The sequence below is a fragment of the Moschus berezovskii genome, chromosome 20 (assembly GCF_049115385.1).
Source record: "Moschus berezovskii isolate FMDL1 chromosome 20, NW_MosBer_1.0, whole genome shotgun sequence".
NCBI lineage: Eukaryota > Metazoa > Chordata > Mammalia > Artiodactyla > Moschidae > Moschus > Moschus berezovskii.
Genome location: NC_142479.1, coordinates 31,374,491 through 31,393,369, shown reverse-complemented (window position 1 = coordinate 31,393,369; position 18,879 = coordinate 31,374,491). Strand labels below are relative to the sequence as shown.

Genomic DNA, 18,879 nt, shown 5'->3' with positions numbered 1-18,879 from the left:
GTGACCGGTGGAACCCCCACACTGAGTCTTTTCCCACTCCCCACATACACTGACCCCCAATGCCGGGGGACCCACAGTCGAACCACACACACAGGCCTCTCTTCTGAGCCAGCTTCTCTGGAGCTCACTGGCCCCCTCCTCCCACCGGGACCCAGGGTTCTGCTGAACTGGCCCTGCCGTGTGGCCACCTGGCCCAGCCCTTGGCTCATTTCAGAAGCATGGAGCCATTGGTTTTCTGGGGTTCACCTCTGTCACCAAGCTTCCAGCAAAGGTTCCCGTCCAGAGGGGGCCTGAGCTTTCTCCCACACCCTTGTGGGGTTGGTGCGGACCCGCTAGAAGCAGGCTCCAATGTCAGGAAGCCCCCTGATCAAAGTAAGCCAGTGATCTCTCCTCCCCGTTCCCTCAGCCAGGATCCTCCCAATTCCGCAGACAACAAAACAGTCTCAAGATTCATTTAATAAACCACAACTATCCCATGCGCGTGTACCAACAAGTCTTTTTCTTTATTTGAAGGACACTGGGAAAAGGGACAATCCCCTGCCGAGAAGGGGGGGCCAGAGGGGTGTCAGCAGGGTAGATTTAACAGAGCGGGGAGAGGGTCAAAGTTGGAGAAAGGGGAGGGTTGAGGATACGGCTTCCCACGCGGAGTGACAGCTGGCACTCTGACTAGGTGAACTTGAATGGGGGACAAGAATGCGGTTTCGAGGCAGGTGGGGCTGCAGGCCTGGAGCCTGGGAAGGCCAGGACCCTCCCCTTCTGCTTCAGGAACTGAACAGGGCCTTCCGCCTGTGGACCACCCGTCTTCTGTACGATCTGGGTGCTGCCCAGTCCTGGCCAGCTGCCCTCTCCGCTCCGTGCTGGCTGCAGTCAGGAGCAGAGTCAGCCAAGGCTGTGGTCTCTCCAGCAAGGCCCCCAGATCCTGGGCGGCCTGGGAAGGGCTGGGGCTGGGGCCGAGGCAGGGAAGATGGCGGTGAGCAGATCCAGACGGCAACACAGGGCAGGGCTGGTCTATGTCTGCACGTGGGTCAGCTGGATGTCGCCCCCCACCTCCAGGTTGCTGATGGCAGACAGGTTCTTCAGGCGGTGGCAGTATTCAAACAGGTGCTGACCATCCACGGCCACCTTGAAGCAGTGGCCTTCACACACGATCCACACCTGGACAGACAGGCCCCCGGCATTTGTACCCCACCTGGGCCGTCCTCAAGCGGAAGGCAGGCTCGTCTCCCTCCCTCCTTCCCAACTTCCCCAAACTTCAGTCAAGCAAGACCCACACCTGCGTTTGAGCCACACGGAAGGACTCACTCGTGCCCCAACATGCCTCGCGCTCTCCTTCCCAGCACCTTTTACATATTCCGTTTCCCGCCTCGCACTCCCAACCCAGAATGTCACTGCTCCTTGCTCTGCACACTTGGTCCACAGGGATCAGTGCTAACCGCTCTTCAGGATTCGCCCTCCTCCCTCCAACCAGCCTTGCCACTCCTCCTGTGCATTCACAGTCGCTCAGTCGTGTCCGATTTTTTACGACCCTTTGGACTTTAGCCCTCCAGGCTACTCAGTCCATGGGATTCTCCAGACAAGACTACTGGAGTGGGTTGCCATTTCCTTCTCCAGGGGAATCTTCCCAACCCAGGGATTGAACCCATGTCTCCTGCACTGGCAGGCAGATGCTTTACTTGCTGAGCTATCGGGGAAACTCCCCACCTCCTGACCCCCTCCATCGAGCCAAGTCAGATGCCCCCTTAGGCCTGGCCTATGTCGTCCATACCCCTAGGACCCAGCACACAGGTGTGATCAGTGCTGCTGCTGTGGCAGCCCCTTAACTTGCCTCTTCCTTCCCAACATCCTCCAGAGGCAGCAGCAGCACTTCTGTTAAACTGTCATCGCGCCCACCACACACTAACACCAGCAGAGTGGTCCCTGCACACCATGCACTGTCCTAAGCACGTCACGAACACGATCTCATTTCCTTCTTGCTGCTCCACGAGATCGGTGTTACTTGTAGTCCCATATTTTAGATAAGGAAATTGAAGCACAGAGCAGTTAAGTCACTTCCTTAAGGTCACACAGCCATCAAAGTGTACTGCTCTCTGGCTTGAAACACACCAACACCTGGTACTAAAATCCAAACTCCTTTGCTGTGGCCCCAAAGGCCCTCTTGGTCATTTTCAACTCTGGGAGAGGAGTATTAGGGCATATTTCAAAGCACAGATGGGACTTCCCTGGTGGTCCAGAGGTTAAGAATCTGCCTGCCAAAGCAGAGGACCCAGTCTGGTCCCTGGTCTGGGAAGATTCCATACGTTATGGAGCAACTAAGCCCAGATGCCAGAACTCCTGAGCCCACAAGCTGCAACAAGAGAAGCCATTGCAACGAGAAGCCCATGCATTGCAACTAGAGAGCAGACCCGACTTGCCACAACCAGAGAAAGCCCACGCACAGCAATGAGGACCCAGTGCACCCAAAAGTAAATTTAAAAATTAAAAAAAATACAGGTGCCCAGGCTCACCTCCTCATGGGCCTGGGGTGGGGCCAGGCATTGATTTTTCCTTTTCAAGCTCGCAGGTGGTCTGAGTGTGTAGTCAGGGTTGAGAATCTAGCTCTGTGTCACCCCAGCCTCCAGAATTCCCACACACCCCCCACCACCTCCCTGTCCTCCCTGCTTCCGAGACAGGCCGTGCCTGTGACCCGTCCCTCTGCTGCTCCTAAATCTTTGCAAGCTGGGCTCGTCCCACCACTGAGGTCCCACAGGCACTGTGGCCTCCTCTGAGATCTGCCCCCACCTAAGGCCGCGTGACCCTGGGGCTCACTTGTTCCTGATCCTACTCTGCTTTCCGCGTGGTACCCATTGCTATTCCACGGTGATCTGTCCATCATTTCCTTCTTCCTCCTCCCACCTCGACTGTAAACTCCGTGGGGTCAGGACCTAAACTGCTGGCATCATATATGTCCCCCCAGCATCTGGGGTACTTCCTGCTCAAAGTGGGCCTGGACGAAACAGCTGATAGATGACTGCTGAATGAGTGAGCCAGTGGGAGAGTGAATGACACCTCGTTCTCAAGTCCCATCCCGCCCTGACTGGCTGTGTGACCTGAGCAAGTAGCCTACACTTAGGAATTAGTTTCCTTATCTGTAACAGCCAATCGTTCCTGCCCCCTGCCTTATGCAGGACAGTAACAGTAAAATGATAATGGCAGTCATTTGGAGAACACTTTCTCTTCTTCTGAGGCCAGGCCTCACGCTAGAGGCATCAACTCTTGTCTCGATCAACGTGCCCCCAGATGCCCTCCACCCGCTCCTCCATTTGCCCCTTGAGAGCCCATTCGAGCTCCAGGTGGCCGACATCTTACCGAGAAGCTCTGGCCTCGGAAGAAGGGCATCCCCCGTGGCAGGCTTCGCTCCTCAGACCCCCAGGAGCCATTGATCTGCGTGTTGCGGACCACAGCATTCTCGTCGAAGCGGGGGTTCAGGTGGAAGGCGATGTCACTCCCTGAGCGCAGGTTGATGTAGAACCTGGGGGGAGGGCCACTCCCATGGACTCTCTGCACCGAGGCAGGGGGGTAGCCAGAATGACCTTGGGGTGTCTCTTCTCCCCGGGAGCCCTGGCTTACCTCTGAGCGCTGGGCAGGATGGTGCCCGACACCAGGATGCTCCTGGAGGGGCACAGCCCACCCGGGATGGAGGTGAAGAAAGGCAGCGGCTGTGGGAGGGGGTGGGCAGGTCAGCCGGCAGCGGCCAGAGCAGCCGCCACCCTCGGGGGACCTTTGTGCCAATTTCTATGTATCTGGACTGTCAGCCCACAGTTTGCTGTGTCTGTGAGTATCTTCAAGAAAGAACTCCGTGGTATCTTTACTTGGCTCAGTAAACGGCAAAGAAAACCTTTCCAGCCTTCCTCAAATTAATGGACATTTACCTTCAGAAAAGGGCTTTGGTTGGACGCAAAAGTTGCTTAGGCTGAGAAGAGGAGGCTGTATGACATGTTCAGGGTGAAGGGGCGATTTTAAGGGTGAAAGCTCCTTTTGAGAGTCTTCTAAGTTACTCGGAAGTTTCCAGAACTTCCGTTTGCTAAGGCACTGCTTTTAATTTTGAAAGCTGACCTCTCCCCCTCCCCCTAACCCTGCACACCAGACCTCCCCTCCTCCCCGAGGAACCACTTACGTAAACCGGGTTGGGATACACCGTGGGTGGGATCACGGGATTCTGTCGCAATGAGATGGAGACCATCAGGGTGGCAGTGCGCACGCTCGCGTATGCGCACACTCCCCTGAGACCGCACGTTCCAGAGCGGATGCTCCAATAGGAGCCTGAAGCAGTAAAGGTTTCAGCCTTTGGGTTCTCCCAGCCACCTTCCTCCCCATGTCAGCCTTGGTGGGACTTCCTGTCGTGTTACTGGATCCCATCATGGTCACCTGCCCCTCAGGCCCTCCAAGGACAGCCCCGCTGACTCCAGGTCCCTGTGTGCGTGTCCCGGCAGGAGGCTGAGAAGCAGCCTGCGTCCCTGATCAGCAGTGACACACATCCCAGGGACTCGTCTTCTGGATGCAGGGTCTCATATCCAGCTACTGGGAGCACTGTGCGCCACTCCCACCCCCCACCCCCACCCCAGTGACAGAAGGACCAGTTTTCCTGCCAGCTCCTAGAGGATCTATTTCTTGCGCCCTGGGTAAATCCAGCCTGATCCAGAACCTCTACTGTCTCTAAGGGTGGTGTGCGTGTTCCCTGAGCGAAGGGCCTCAGCCCCAAATGTCCCCACCCTCCTTGCTAAATTGCTTTCTTCCTGACCCCGGACCTAGAGAATTCAGCCTTTGGTAAAGGGGCAAGTAGTGGGGCTGTGAGCTGACCAAAGTGTTCAGACTTACAGGGAACATTTGTCCAGGGGTGCTGTGTATGGTGTGGACGACGGTCTGAGTCTGTAAGGAAGAAACCATGTTTTTAACCAGCTCTCACCTGTGCGAAGACCACCACCTGCCCCCAGAGGTGGCACTTAACACTTAACTCTCTCCTCTGAGGAGAGTTTCATCTTGAGCTTGCAACCAGCCAGAAGTTACCTCCAAATTGGTGGGTAGAGATATTTCTTCTCTTAAGGGGGTGAGATAGGGGCAAAGGTTTCTTCTGAGAAGAAATATGGCTGCATTTGTGGCGTGTGGCCTGTCTTTCTTAGGGGAATCCCTCCAGCATAGCCTCACTTTGCAGAAGGAAGAAGTGGAAGCGGGGTCTTGGCGTCCTGTGGCTGCCCACAGACTCTCAGGGGCCTGAGCCAACCAGTGGCCCTCGGGGCTGTTTCCCAATTCATCAGGGCCAGCCGGCCACCCCCCACCCCAAACCCTCCCACTGTTACCACACAGCCAGGCAGATGGTCCAGGGGTCTGGCCTGGGTGGCCCCACCTTCCAATGGGAGAAACCCCGTGTCTGGCTCTGCTTCCTCCTTTTAACCTAGCACCCAGGGACTGAACCTGGGTCTCCTGCATTGCAGGCAGATTCTTTACCTTCTGAGCCACCGGGGAAGCTCTCTTTTAACCCACAGGAAGAAACAAAGTGAAAAGCTTCTAAAGAGAGAGCAAGAGACTTACAATGGGAGCCGAGTTGGCTGGCCAGATCCCTGGAGGCTGAAGTGGGTGAGAAACGAAAATGGCGGTTAACATTGGTGCCATGTGAGGGTAAGATGGCAGCAAGAGCTGTGGTAAGAAATGCCTCCTTCCTGCTGCCAAGCAAGCCTTCTTGAGCCTTCTGGGCACTCAGATTCTCACCCATCCCCCTCAGGATACACTGTGGTTATGCAACAGTATCGGGAAGGGGGTGGAAGTGGAGGAGGGGGAACTTTCCCACTGGCTCCTTCAGAAGGGGAAAGTGAAAATGTTAGTCACTCAGTCGTGTCTGATTCTTTGTGGCCTCATGGACAGTAGCCCTCCAGGTTCTTCTTTCCATGGGATTCTCCAGGCAAGAATACTGGAGCAGGTTGCAATTCCCTTCTCCAGGGGATCCTCCTAACCCAGGGATTGAACCTGAGTCTCCTGCATTGCAGGCAGATTCTTTATCATCTGAGCCACAAGCAAAGCCCTCGAAAGGAGAGGAGGACATATCTGATACAGACCATTTCACTTCCCTTAGTTCCCTGAGACAAAACCATTATTCCCAGTGCCCTAGTTCACCCATAAGGTGAACACTAACATTGGCTGGAGATCTGTTGTGTAGCAGGCTCTGGCTTCAAGGCTTTACAAATGAGAGAGGCATCCTTACCTCCTGTTTTGCTGGTGAGGCAACCAGTTCTCAGAAAAATTAGGCAACTTGTCCAAACTCACCCAGATAACAAGAGGTAAAATCCAAAATGGTACCCAGTTCTTCTGATAGTATCCATCACGCCCCGTCCTCCCCAGGCCAGGGCCAGAGTCCGGCTGCCCTGCAAAGGCTCTCTGGAGCTCTACCAGTCCTGGGTCCACACAGCAGGGAGCAGGTGCCCTGACTGCACCGTGATGGGCATGGGAAGGGCTAGGTAGAGAGACCCCCCCTCCCCTCAGTCCTCACTGCTTAAGTGGCTGAGAAAAGGGCAGGTCCTGCTCCCCTTCCTGTCCGGGACCCTGCCTTCACCCATCAGACTGTTCCTCTTGCAAACCTATTCCACATTCATTAACTGAGTCCCTGATGCATGCCAGGCGCTGTGCAAAATGCTGGGGATACATGAATGAACCAGCTACAACCCGAGCCCACAGAGGGCCTGGTGGATGTAGGGAAGCAGGGGAGGGGAGTGATGGAGAGACATACATAAGCAGAATTGTAGCAGGACGTGATGACTGACGTAGCACAGAGATATCGAGTCTGTAGGGATGCAGGGGCATCCAGTGATCCACCAATCAGGGGCGGTGCTCCACAGGAGCCACACTTAAGGAGAGCTTTGAAGGGCCATTCAGGGTTGACTGGGGGTGAGTGACAGAGCATGCTTTCAGCACAGGGGTAGCACGTACGGAAAGCGTGGTGGCCCGAGACTGCCCCTCGTGAGTCGTGGAGGCCGCGTGAGCTTCATGGGTGAGGCTGGAGGGAGGCTGGGGCAAGCCTGGGGAGGATTCTGCATATTCTGCTGGGGAATCTGGGCTTTCTCTAGAAGGACTTGGGGCCTTTAGGACTTCAAAGCAGGAGGAAGATGCAATCGGATTTGTGCGTGGGAACAAACAGTGGTGGTGGGTGGTTGGGTGGGGTGGAGAAGCAGGCCACGGGCGGGGTGGTGAGGGGGCTGATGGCCTGGACCAAGCCAGTGGCTTTGGGAGGAGAGGCGCTGGTGCCCTGGAGAGATAATGATGGAAGGAAGAGCTGAGGACAGCTCCCAGGTCCCCAGCTCTGGGCTGGAGTGTGTGGATGAACCTTTGGGTATAACGGGGCCTGGAGACCCTGGCTGGTCTGCTGACTAGACCAGCCTCTCAGACACTCTGTCCTTCGTGCTGATGGCTCAGCCTCCCCAGGCCTCTGTTAAACTCACTTTTGGTTTGCGCCCCCTGGGCTTGGGTGGGAAACAGGCAGCCGGGGAGAACTGCACCTTGAAGCAGGCAGGCTGCTTGGGAGCTGCGTGGATGTTCTGTTAAAACAAAAGGCGCCGTGGGGTGAAGAGAAGCGTTAATGGAGCCAAGGAAGAGTGGAAAAGCAGGGGCCAGGCAGGGAGGAGAGAACCAGACAGGTGGGAGAGCCAGGGATGCGCAGGAGAGGCAGAGGGAAGGCTGGGCTGCAGTGAGCGACAGCAGGCTGGCCAGGGCTCTCTCCACCTCCATCTGTCTCTGCCTTTCTCTCCTCCAGCCCATGGGAGAGAGTTAAGGAGGGAAGGAATATGAGAGATGAGGACCAAAGGAGAGGACCCTGTATCTGTTAAGGGCTGCTGTGTGCCTTTCCCATCTCAAGGTGCCGATACCAACGTGGCTCCCGATCAGCAGCCTGAGGCCCTCAGAGTGTGGGCCCACCATACCTGTCTTCCCAGTTTTCACACAAAAAAACAGAAACCCAGCTTTCCATGTGCTGTTACCCGACCTTTCTTCTGCTACGCTGTGGCAGAAGGCACATCCCACAGAACAGACCATCTTAACTGCTTTAAAGCGTGCGGGTCAGTGGTGTTAGGTTGACTTCCACAGCTGTGCCACCATCCCCACCATCCAACTCCAGAACTCTTTCATCTAGTAAAACTGCCCCTGACCTTTTAGATGTTGGTTACATGTTAAAAATCTTAAAAGGCAGAGCTCAAATAGGCCTGGGAGTGGCCCAGCAGGCTAATCTGTGCCCTCAATGGGAGTGACCTCATTGAGCTGACACAGCGACCCGTGGGGCAGCAGACCCTGCTCATTCCACAGCTGAGGAAACAGGCTGGGAGAGATGAAGTCACTTGTCTAAGATCCCCCAACTGATGAGAACAGCAGAGCTGGGGATTTGAGCTGGATTCAGTTTGATTCCCAAGCCCGGGTTCTTTCCACCACCACACAGCCTCCTGAGCAGAGTGGGGATAGAGAGAAGCAGAGCCCAGGTAGCATTTGCATCCAGAAGACTGAGCGGGTGTCCCAGACAGAGGCAGCGACTCGAGGAGGAGGAGGAGGGAGCCGGGGGCGCGTCCCCAGAGTCCCTGGACAGGAGGCTGGCTGGCACTTGGGTCCACACAGCAGGGCCCAGGCCCAGAGAACTGGGCCCCGCACCCTCCCCTGGGGACGAGCGCCGGGTGGACAGTCTGACCTGGAAGCTGACAGCGGACAGCCGCACGATGCCCGTGATGCAGATGGCATTGGCGCGGTGGAAGGGCACGCGGTGGGTGTACTGCATGAAGAGGTTGCCGTTCACTATCACCTGCCGAGACATGCGCACGTGCCAGGGAGGGGGACCCCAGCCAGGTGGGAGCACACCCGAGCCCCTGGGACCCCTGCTTCTCGAAGTTTAGACCTGCTTCTGGTTTCCACATGTATTCCCTATAGATCCGGGCATCAGCCTTCAGAGATGTGCCAGTCACAGGAACATGTTTGGGACCCAAAGGGCATCCACACACTATCTCTGTCTGGCTCTAGTCATTGCTTTTTCATTCTTTTGGTTGGTTGTTTATTGCAGTAGGTTTGTCTTTCTAATCATAGCTCACCTGGGGTATTATGAAATATGCACACTGAAATATACGTACAAATACTGGTGGGGAGCAGAGGAGAGGTGACATCAGGCTTCATGACAAGGGCGCGGCGACCTTCGTGTCCACACAGAGAAGCACAGACACAGAGGGACTCACCCCGCCCCCTCCTTCTCCCCAAGCCCAGAGACACTGCTCGGCTTGCAAAAGCAATGTGCAATGTCCTGCAAAACCAAGTCATTAATAACACCTGGATAAAGGCAGCAACAAGGTAACCGGAAAAGAAGTGTTCCTGGGCACCTGGAGTGGAAGAAGGGCTACACAGAGGAATGGAAATAACTTGGACTATAAAGACACCAGGAGGCCAAAAAGCACCATGGTGACGTCTCTAGTGCTTATATCTGGAGTAAAAGAGGCAACAGATGCACTTGTAAATGCAGGTGAAGGTGTGTAAGGGGACTGCAGCCTTACAAGGAAACGATCCTCTTCTCTGTACAAAGGCGTTGTTCACGTGACTATGTTAAGACCATACATGGCGCCTGATCAAGACGGGGACAGGCAGCTGAAGGGACGGGAGGAGAGTTCCTGCTCACCTTGAACTCCGAGCTCTGTACCTGGAAGCAGAGCTCAAACGAACTCCCCCTCTGGAAGGGCATCTGCATCTTCCTCTCCTCCGGCCCCCAGCTTCCTCTCTGCTTAGTGTTGCAGACCACATAGCCACCCTCTTCAAACCGAGGATTGAAGTGGAAGGCAATGTCATTGTCATTGTAGCCGGTCTGAAGGTTCACGGCAAACCTAGATGGAGGGAAATCAGGCAGTGCTTGGTGTCCTGGTTTACCCCCAAGGGTGGGAACAGGAAGTTCTCAAACTTTCGACTGACATCCATCTGGGAATCTGCATACGGCCTGCATGGCTGGTTGGTACCCATCCCTAGTCTGTTGCTGTCTGTTTTGTTCACCTCAGTTCAGTTCAGGCGCTCAGTCGTGTCCGACTCTCCGTGACCCCATGAATCACAGCACACCAGGCCTCCCTGTCCATCACCAACTCCCGGAGTTCACTCAAACTCATGTCCATCGAGTCGGTGATGCCATCCAGCCATCTCATTCTCCGCCGTCCCCGTCTCCTCCTGCCCCCAACCCCTCCCAGCATCAGAGTCTTTTCCAGTTTGCACTGATGTGTTTTTGTTCAGTTACCACATTTTGCCCTTACAGTGTGAATTTCTATGAGTAAAGAAATTTGTATCCAAGTTGGAACTCGAAAAATGTGCCTGGAAGTGAGAGCATTTTGGAGCAAGTGGTTGCCAAGGCCTGCCCACGTCCATTAAGCTGGGACTGAAGCGGACAAGCGGACACTGGTGGGACACCTGCAGAGAGGGTGTCTAAAGGGGAGACAGAGAATAAACCCTAGCTCTTCGGGCGTGGGGACCTCTGTGTGTGTCTGTCCCTCAGTGGAGGCTGTTGTGTGTCCACCTGCCCCCAGTGAGGTCAGCAGGCCTGGACCCTGACCCTAGCTCTGCCCTGTTTGTCGTTTGCAATGACCAAGACCACACTACTCTGGGGGGTAGTGTGGCAGGGGGTGACCGCCTTCCTTCGGGGGTGATGACCAAGGCAGTCTGAAGATGCCAAGTAAGTGATTCCTTGTTCCCATCTCTCCTCACCTTCCCAACTTTCTGTGGGTACAGCGACAGCCATGACTCTAAGGTGAGGGCTAAAAAAAGAAAAAGGAGCTTCTAAGGGGCCTGACTCGTGAAGGGGGTGCAATCAATGTTTTTTCTGACTTTTCCCGGATGGAACTCCTGCATGTCCCCAAACCAAGTTCTGATCTGAGGTCATCCAGCAGGAATTCTGTCCCACCACCTTGCCTGAACTCAGAACCAGTGCAGTTCACAGCCTGCTTCTCAGAGTCACTCTGGTCTCCCCAGCTAAGACACAGCAGTCAGAGAGCAGGCCTTGCTCCTGTGTCATCCCCAAGGAGCCAGGCGTTGCAACACACCCGTGGGTGGCCCTCAGTGGACATTCTATCTGCAGGGCCCATTTTTGGTTTTTTGTTTGTTTGGACTGTGCAGCATGGCCTGCAGGATCTTAGTTCCTCAACTAAAGATGGAACCCTTGCCGCTGCAGTGGGAGTGTGGAGTGGTGCCCACCTGCCCTCCAGGGAAACCCTGAGAACCCATTGCTTTATCAGTTACAAGGGTGAGTTTGGGATGTTGTCCTCAACACTAAGGTGCTTGGTGAGCTCTCAGCCAGCAAGACCAACAGAACTGGCTGGGACCTGAGCCCTAGATGCTCCCTCCGGGAACACCAAAAGCAAAGGATGTTCCAAGTGGTTCTAGAGTGAGAAAATCAAAGTCCCTGTTCCCCTTAAAGTGAAGAATAGTGTTTCTGAAATATCGGGGTGTAATTTTCCCTTTGCCATCCTCCAGCTTCATGGCTGTGTTCCTTTGAAAATTCTGCCCCAGGGAAGGAGAGAACAGCAGCTCCCATCGGAAGGGGGACCCTCAGAGGTAGAGACAGGTCTATGTGGGAGTAGAAAGTGCTCCTGTGCTGGGAGGAAGGGCTGGCACAGGGAAGGGGAGAGAGAGGAATGGGAGTTCGGAGAGAAGGTCCCCGATTCCCCTGCTGGGACGGTTTCTGGGAAACCGGGCGCCTCACGTCCCTCCGAGTCCCCTGGGGGCACTGCGGGCTCCCAGAGTCACATGGTCAGTGTGACTGTGTCACCTGGCAGGGGAGGCAGTGACAGAGGAAGTCATCTAGAGGCTTCTGAGAGAAGTCATGTGTCCAGAGGGGCCTCAGTGTACACTGTGGATCTCAGGCTGCAGCCCACCCGGACCCCACCCACACAGGAACATGTTGTAGGCCTCTGGGTCATCTGGCCCTCGGCAGGGGTCAGTCAGGGCTGCCTGAGCCACTGATGACCCTCCCGCCTCTGAGAATATGTGCAAGCTCTTCTGTGTTCCCAGACAGCCCACCTCAGGAAGGAAGGGGATGGGAAACAGAGCTGAGATATTTATATTTTGAATTGACTTTAGCAGCAAAGACCTTGAAACTGAAACAGACCAAACTGCAACCTTGAAGGCAAGTTTAAATCATTCCACGTCAGCCCACATGAGGGTCTGAAGTAGATGCAGGTGACTGTAGGAAATGGAGGGAGTTGACGGATCTGCAGCTCCGGGTCGTCGTGTACGAGGTTCAGTCCCAGAACTCCGCCTCTGGACTGGCCTGCTTCCCTCCCTAGACTGTGAGCCTCTATCCCCCCATCTCTGGGGAGTCTGCTTAATGGTGCCCTGGATGCTACGTGCAGGTGGCCGGGGTCTTGTACATTGATGGGCCCTTCCCACCCCCTGAGCCAGGTGTGGACACTTGGAAGAGGCTGGGTGGACCCTCCTGAGCTGACAGCACCGTGGTTCACTCAGGGGTGAAGCTGAGAGAGACACTTCCCGGTACCTGTTCCCGCCTGAGGGAAGAACGGTCCCAATGATGGTGATCTTGTGTCCATCCTGGAGACCCCCTTCGATCATCCCAGTGAAGGGGACAACCTGCGGGGAGGAGATGGCGGTCAGTGTCTCCTGCTTCCTTCTCTCCACACTAGAGAAAGCCTGCACACAGCCCAGTGCAGACATAAAAAGATTTTAATAAAACAAACAAAGGATCCATGGTTCTGGTGAAGAGGCTTCGTTTTAGAGCCAGGCATCCTCCAGGGTCGAATCCTGGTTCTACTTCTCGTTACCTGAGTGGCCTTGGGAAACTTACTTAACTTCTCTTTGCCTCAGTTCCCTCATTTGTGACATAGGGATAAACCCCACCTTTGGGGTGAGATTCATGATTTAATGAGAAAGTCTGTGGAAGATTCCATTGTGTAGCAGGTTGTCTCTCTACCCGCCCCCCCACCGCTTCCACCTTGGTCTCTGAGCAAAATTCCTAAATTAATTACATCTCAACTTTCGAAGCTTCCTTCCAAATGCCTAATGGGGTTCTACAAACTGCCTTACACCCTGTACTATCTCCTAGTCAATTTTCACTTTTTTCAAGCTGTTGAAGTCTTGTCTACCTTCTCTTTTAAGTCAATTCCCTACAAAAATCAAATGCTTATTTAAAATGGATAATCAACAAAGACCTACTGTATAGCACAGGTAACTCTGCTCAGTGATATGGAGCAGCCTAAACGGGAAATGAATTTGAAAAAGAATAGATACATATGTATGTATAACGAATCACTTTGCTGTACGCCTGAAACAAACATAGCAGTTAATCAACTATACTCCAAGAAAATAAAAATATAGAAGCTATTTTTAAAAAAGAAAGAAGGAAAAAACTCACACACACACACAGACACACATGCAATGCTGACAGAAATGAGGCAGGTGATTTACATATTTGAGCTGGCCAGGTAGGGTGCAGTTGGGAGTGGTGGGGACTGCAGCAAAGTAGGCATCATCTTCCTTATCTAAAGAGCAGTGTCCACGCAGCTGTAATCCAGTGTGGACAAAGCTTCCAACTTATTAGGAGAGGACAGAAACCTGGATTTTTTTTCTCTGTAAAGCTTTCTACTTTCTGGGGCAAAAATCCTTTAAAAAAGGATTGTAGAAGAGTTTCTTTGTGATAGGAACACATAATGAATGTTTGCAATGAGATGATATATCTAGATTTGCTTCAAAATAATCCAGGGGTGGAAAGGGAAGGAGGGTTGGATAGAGGTGAAGCAGGTAGGTCAAGAGTTGAAACTGAGGGATGGGTGTGTGTTGTTTATGATACTGTTCTCTCCGCATTATACATTTTCTTTGGCAGCAAATTAAAGTAAACACTGTGCAGGCCAAACAAAGAAACACCCCCAAGCCCAATTCAGGCCTACCCTGTGTCCTTGAGTCGTACAACCACTCAGAATCCAGGGAAGCCCCTCCGAGCCCGGTGTGCACAGCTGGCCCTGGGAGATAACCAGTGATGCCAGGAGCCCATTCAGACAGGCTGTGCTCTCCATGGACCTTGGGCAGAGGTGTCTTTTGTGGCCCCCAGGTCAGGTCTGAACTCTGCCATTCAATACTTTGGTGACCTTAAGCAAATGACAATGTCTCAGCAGCTCTGGGTTCTTTCTGTTGTCGGCCCATGTCAGTGATTTTGGAGTAGAATCAGCCTGACACGGTGAGGGTGACCAGCATGGCGGACTTTCCTGAAGAAGAATCCCCTTATATGTTTGTTGAAGCCTCTTAAGAGCCTTTCATACCATCATGAAAGACAAGGCTTAAAATACATCCTTCTGGCAGCATGGGCGCCTCCCTCAAGCATATCCTCATGAAGGTGTACAGAACTGAAAGCAGTGTGATGGGGTGAGGCCCTCGGGGCACAGAAGGAAGACAGGATGGAGGAAGCCCCGTGTGGGTCATGGGGGTGGGCAGTACAGTTAATCTTAGGAAATGTGTATGTGTGTGTGTGTGTGAGTTGCTCAGTCATGTCCAACTTTTTCGACCCCATGGACTATAGTGCCAGGCTCCTCTGTCCATAGGATTCTCCACGCAAGAATACTGGAGTGGGTTGCCATTCCCTTCTCCAGGGGATCTTTCCGACCCAGGGATTGAACCTAAGTCTCCTGCATGGCAGGCAGATTCTTTAACGTCTGAGCCACCAAGGAAGCCCTGGCTCAGACAGTAAAGAATCTTAGGAAATGATTCCCCCAAAAAGCTTTGTGAGATTTTAATGTCTTAAATGGCATCCTCAAATTCTGAAATACAAAATTATTTCAAATTGAGTATAGTCCTAAAGACAAGATTATTCATAGCTGCATTATAATTGTTAAGAATCAGAAGCAAGTCTAAAAGTCCACCAGGAAGAAAATAGTGAAATTAATTAGGTATTTCCATACAATGGACTTTATGGAGACTTAGTAAGAAAAGAAGAGGAAGAAGGGAACTCTTTGAGAATTGATATGGAATGATGCCACATGGATTATTTTAAAAATGGGTGGGGGAGGCTATATACATAGATTTACTAATTATAAATAAAGAATTATGTAAAAACATTTCCGGAATGATTCAAACAAACCATTAATATTGGTTGACTCCAAGGAGGTAGGGTGGACTGAATAATTACCACCTTCCCCTCTACCCTACCAAAAATGTCTACATGCTAATTCCTGGAAATTGTGAATATACTACTTTATACAGCAAAGGGGGTTTTGCAGATGTGATTAGGTTAAGGGTCTTGAGAGAGGTTATTGGAGATTATCTGCATGGGCCCAATGTAGTCACAGGGTCCTCAAAGAGGGAGGCAGAAGAGGAGGGTCAGAAGTAGATGTGACAACAGAAGCAAGAAGCTCCTGGCTTTAAAGAAGGAGGAAGGGACCACAAGCCAAGGCAAGCGGGCAGCCTCTGGAAACTGGGAAAGGCAAGGAAACATTCTCCCCTGAAGCCTCCAGAAGAGAACAGCCTTCCTGACACTTTGATTTTAGATTTTGACCTCAGAACTGTAACAGAATAAACTTGTATTGCTTTAAGCCTGGCTGGCCAAGGACCACTCCATGCATGTGTGTGTTGTGTGTCTGTGACCTTAGCAAGAAACAGCAGCACCTCCTAGAGGACTCAGAGGAAAGATTTTTAAGTTGGATGTATGGCCCCACAGCATGAACTTGCCTCCCAGCTCCCCAAGTTGGCAGCTCTGATGTTGACTAAGTCACATGACCTGTCTGCACCCCAGTTCCCTCCTCAGAATAGTGAGACGCTAGAAAGCCTAAGTGGAAAGCCCTTGGCTGGAAAGACTTGACAAGGGTAGCTGTCTGCAGGAGGATAACTTACTCCTTCTGCTGGGATCGAACAGATCCATCTCAGCTCTTGGCCATGCCTGGAGACCGAGGATTTTTCCTTCCTTTTCATATTCTTCCTGAAAGAGGAACCAGGCCCTACAGGCCAGGGGTGGGAAGTCCCCTTCTGGAGACCCAGTGTCACAGAGGCCACCCAGCCATACCTGGCTAGGGGCTCACCCGCAGTGGGCAGCACTGCTACCCTTCTGGTGGCTTTCCTTCTGTGTCTTTGTTATCTCGTTATCCCATTTCCTCAAAACCACGCAGGTCATATTGGTGCCGTGTTTACAGATGAGGAAACAGAAACAAGAAGTTTGCCTAACTTTACCGAAGTCACACAGATGGGCAGTGATAGAGACACGTTTGAATCCCAGCACCACGCTTTTAGCCCCGACCCGGGATGCTTCTCACAGTGAAGCCCTGATCCTCCTGGACCGAACAGCGAGTCCTGTCCTGACTGTGATGGCTGCTGCCCTCCCGGCCCTCTGGGGGCTGGGCCAGATGAGACCAGAGGCGGGCATGGGCGAGCAATAGGGGTGCTCCTGAGGCATTTCCTAGAGGCATTGACTCAGCCATTTGGCCGGGAGGGTGACCTTCATGTTGCACTTGGGAGAAAGTGAGGTCCCAGATACTAGAGGTCACTGGTTCACTTGGGGGCAGGCGGCCACGTGAGGTGGACAGTGCTGCTGGTCCCTGGGTGGCTGTACCAGCCTCTTTCTAGTCCAGACTCCGAGGCCCTGCTGTCAATAGAAGGAATTTCCTTCTAATTTCAAATCTTTGGCATTTGAATCCAAGGATTAGAAAGGAAAAATGTGTCTTCAGAATAATAAAACGTCAGGGTCTGGATGGGGCTCCGAGTCCCCCATCTGAGGGAGAAGGAAACCTAGGTGTCACGTCCTGACCCCGAGGTCACCATGGAAGCACCCACTGTTGGGGGGGCAGCTTCCTCCAACCCCAACAGGAGCCCCCCTCAAAGTGGGCTGAGGGGCACTGGACACTGCCTGGAGCAAGCAGGCTCAGTAGGGCCCCTGGAGAGGTGGGCTTGAGTGTGGAGTCCAGCAGTCCCCAGTACCTGCTGTCCCCCCACCCATCCCCAAGAAGGACTCCATCAGCCCACCTGCCCAGCCTTTCAGGAAGCTGAGGTCAGGAGAGGCTCCTATTGAAGGACCAGGCCCAGGACACAGGGAGCATGGAAACCTCCTGAGACCCGGGCTGCTGCCTGCCTGCTTCCTCCTCACCCAGGGCTCTCTCTGTGGGCACTTGCTTCCTTGGTCACTTATCATCTGGGGACATTTGACAAGTGACCTCCACCTGTCTGAACCTGTTTTCCATTTATGACCTGGGGATGATAAGTTTCACAGGGTTTAAATAAGGCCACCGGCAAGAGGGGCTCCACACAAGAGGCAAAGGGCACAAGACGCAGCCCTTGCACCCCACAGTGCCCCCTCTCCCCCATAACTCCCCAGAGGGTCCTTCTCAGATATCCTTGACCTGCCCTGCCTTACTCTCTCACCCCTCAGGGAGCAGACACCTCCTCAGGAGGCCTTCCCTGCCACCCCCAGACTCCTGTTAATTCTAAACACTTCCACAGCGAGCCAGACACCTTTCAAGCTCTCTCAGTGGACTACCTCACTTAATTCTTCCCCCAGCCCTGGGTGGTGACTTGAGGATTATCCCCATTGTACAGATGCAAAAATTGAGGCCTAGAGAGGTAAAGAAACTTGCTGGAGGTTGCATGCGCATGCCTGCTCAGTGGTTTAGTTGTGTCCAGTTGTTTGCAGTCCCCTTGGAATGTAGCCCGCCAGGCTCCTCTGTCCATGGGACTTTCCAGGCAAGAATGCTGGAGTGCATTGCCATTTCCTCCTCCAAGAGATTGTCCTCACCCAGGGATGGAACCCGCATCTCCTGCACTGGCAGGCGGACTCTTTACCTCTGAGCCACCTGGGATGCTTGTGGTCACCCAGCTAGTACATTGCTGAACCCAGGGAGGCCATCTTCAAGGTAAGCCTCCCCAGAAGTCCTCCTTCTCCCTTCATGCAAAACAAATTATTAATAATCTCTTTTCTAGTTATGATGTAGGCCCTTCTTCCCCCACTGAGCATCTGGAGCAGGAGTGGCACCCAGAGAAAGTTCAGTAAAGCTTTGCTCACTGAATCCTGGTGAGGCTCACCTGCTCCAGCCCTGAGTGGTGCTAGGGGCATGAGATGAGCTCGGAGCAGAAATTCCATCAGGATCTCGCCAGCTGGAGTGTCTGCCTTTCTTGTGTTCTCATTTGGATGTCCCCTCCCCCAATCCCCTGCAAAAGCTCCTGTCACCTGCAGGAGCTGTGACACCTGTCCCTCCCCTCCCCCAGCTGGGACCACCCTTAGCCCCGGGAACTCACTGGGTTTATGTAGGAAGCCTGGGCACCACCAAAGGCCATGTCTCCACCACCTCTGTAGCCACTGCCACTTCGCCTGCTGGCTTAATGAAGAAATAGAAACCAAAGCAATCTGGCAGTTATTCAGTGGGGAGGAGCCCAGGGCAAGAGGAAATGGGTGGAGACGAAGAGCAGAGGACAGAAGCGGATGCTCCTCACCCAGTGTTCTCTCTCCTCTCTCTCTCCTATGCTCCGCCCTAAGTCAGAGAAGGCAATGGCAAGCCACTCCAGTACTCTTGCCTAGAAAATCCCATGGATGGAGGAGCCTGGTAGGCTGCAGTCCGTGGGGTCGCTAAGGGTCGGACACGACTGAGCGACTTCACTTTCACTTTTCACTTTCACACATTGGAGAAGGAAATGGCAACCCACTCCAGTGTTCTTGCCTGGAGAATCCCAGGGACAGGGGAGCCTGGTGAGCTTCTGTCTATGGGATCACACAGAGTCGGACACGACTGAAGTGACTTAGCAGCAGTAGCAGCAAGTCAGAATAGGTCCCGGAAGTTCATGTAGGCTCAGAGATCCTCACCGCATGCTCACCACAGCGAGCTTCTAGAAGACACTGTCCCTGATGTTGTGGTCGTGTCATGAATGTCCAGACAACAGCGG

General features: G+C 53.4%; 1 protein-coding gene across 4 annotated transcripts; it reads right to left on the bottom strand.

The window, feature by feature from the left end:
* Nucleotides 1-476: 476 nt before the first annotated feature.
* LGALS9 (galectin 9) lies at nt 477-18,371 on the bottom strand. 4 transcript variants are annotated; one of them, XM_055401636.2, is made up of 11 exons: nt 18,238-18,371; nt 12,512-12,603; nt 9,662-9,863; nt 8,693-8,803; nt 7,464-7,559; nt 5,566-5,601; nt 4,855-4,905; nt 4,154-4,195; nt 3,607-3,695; nt 3,346-3,508; nt 477-1,155 (listed from the first exon to the last, which is right to left on the bottom strand). In XM_055401636.2, the coding sequence occupies exons 1-11, from the start codon at nt 18,274-18,276 to the stop codon at nt 1,009-1,011; spliced, it is 1,068 nt and encodes a 355-aa protein (XP_055257611.2). In that variant the 5' UTR covers nt 18,277-18,371; the 3' UTR covers nt 477-1,008. The 4 variants fall into 4 exon arrangements, with proteins under 4 accessions (XP_055257611.2, XP_088684829.1, XP_055257619.2 ...); XM_088828703.1 differs by having other exon boundaries at nt 3,346-3,420; XM_055401644.2 differs by lacking the exon at nt 7,464-7,559.
* Nucleotides 18,372-18,879: the final 508 nt, after the last annotated feature.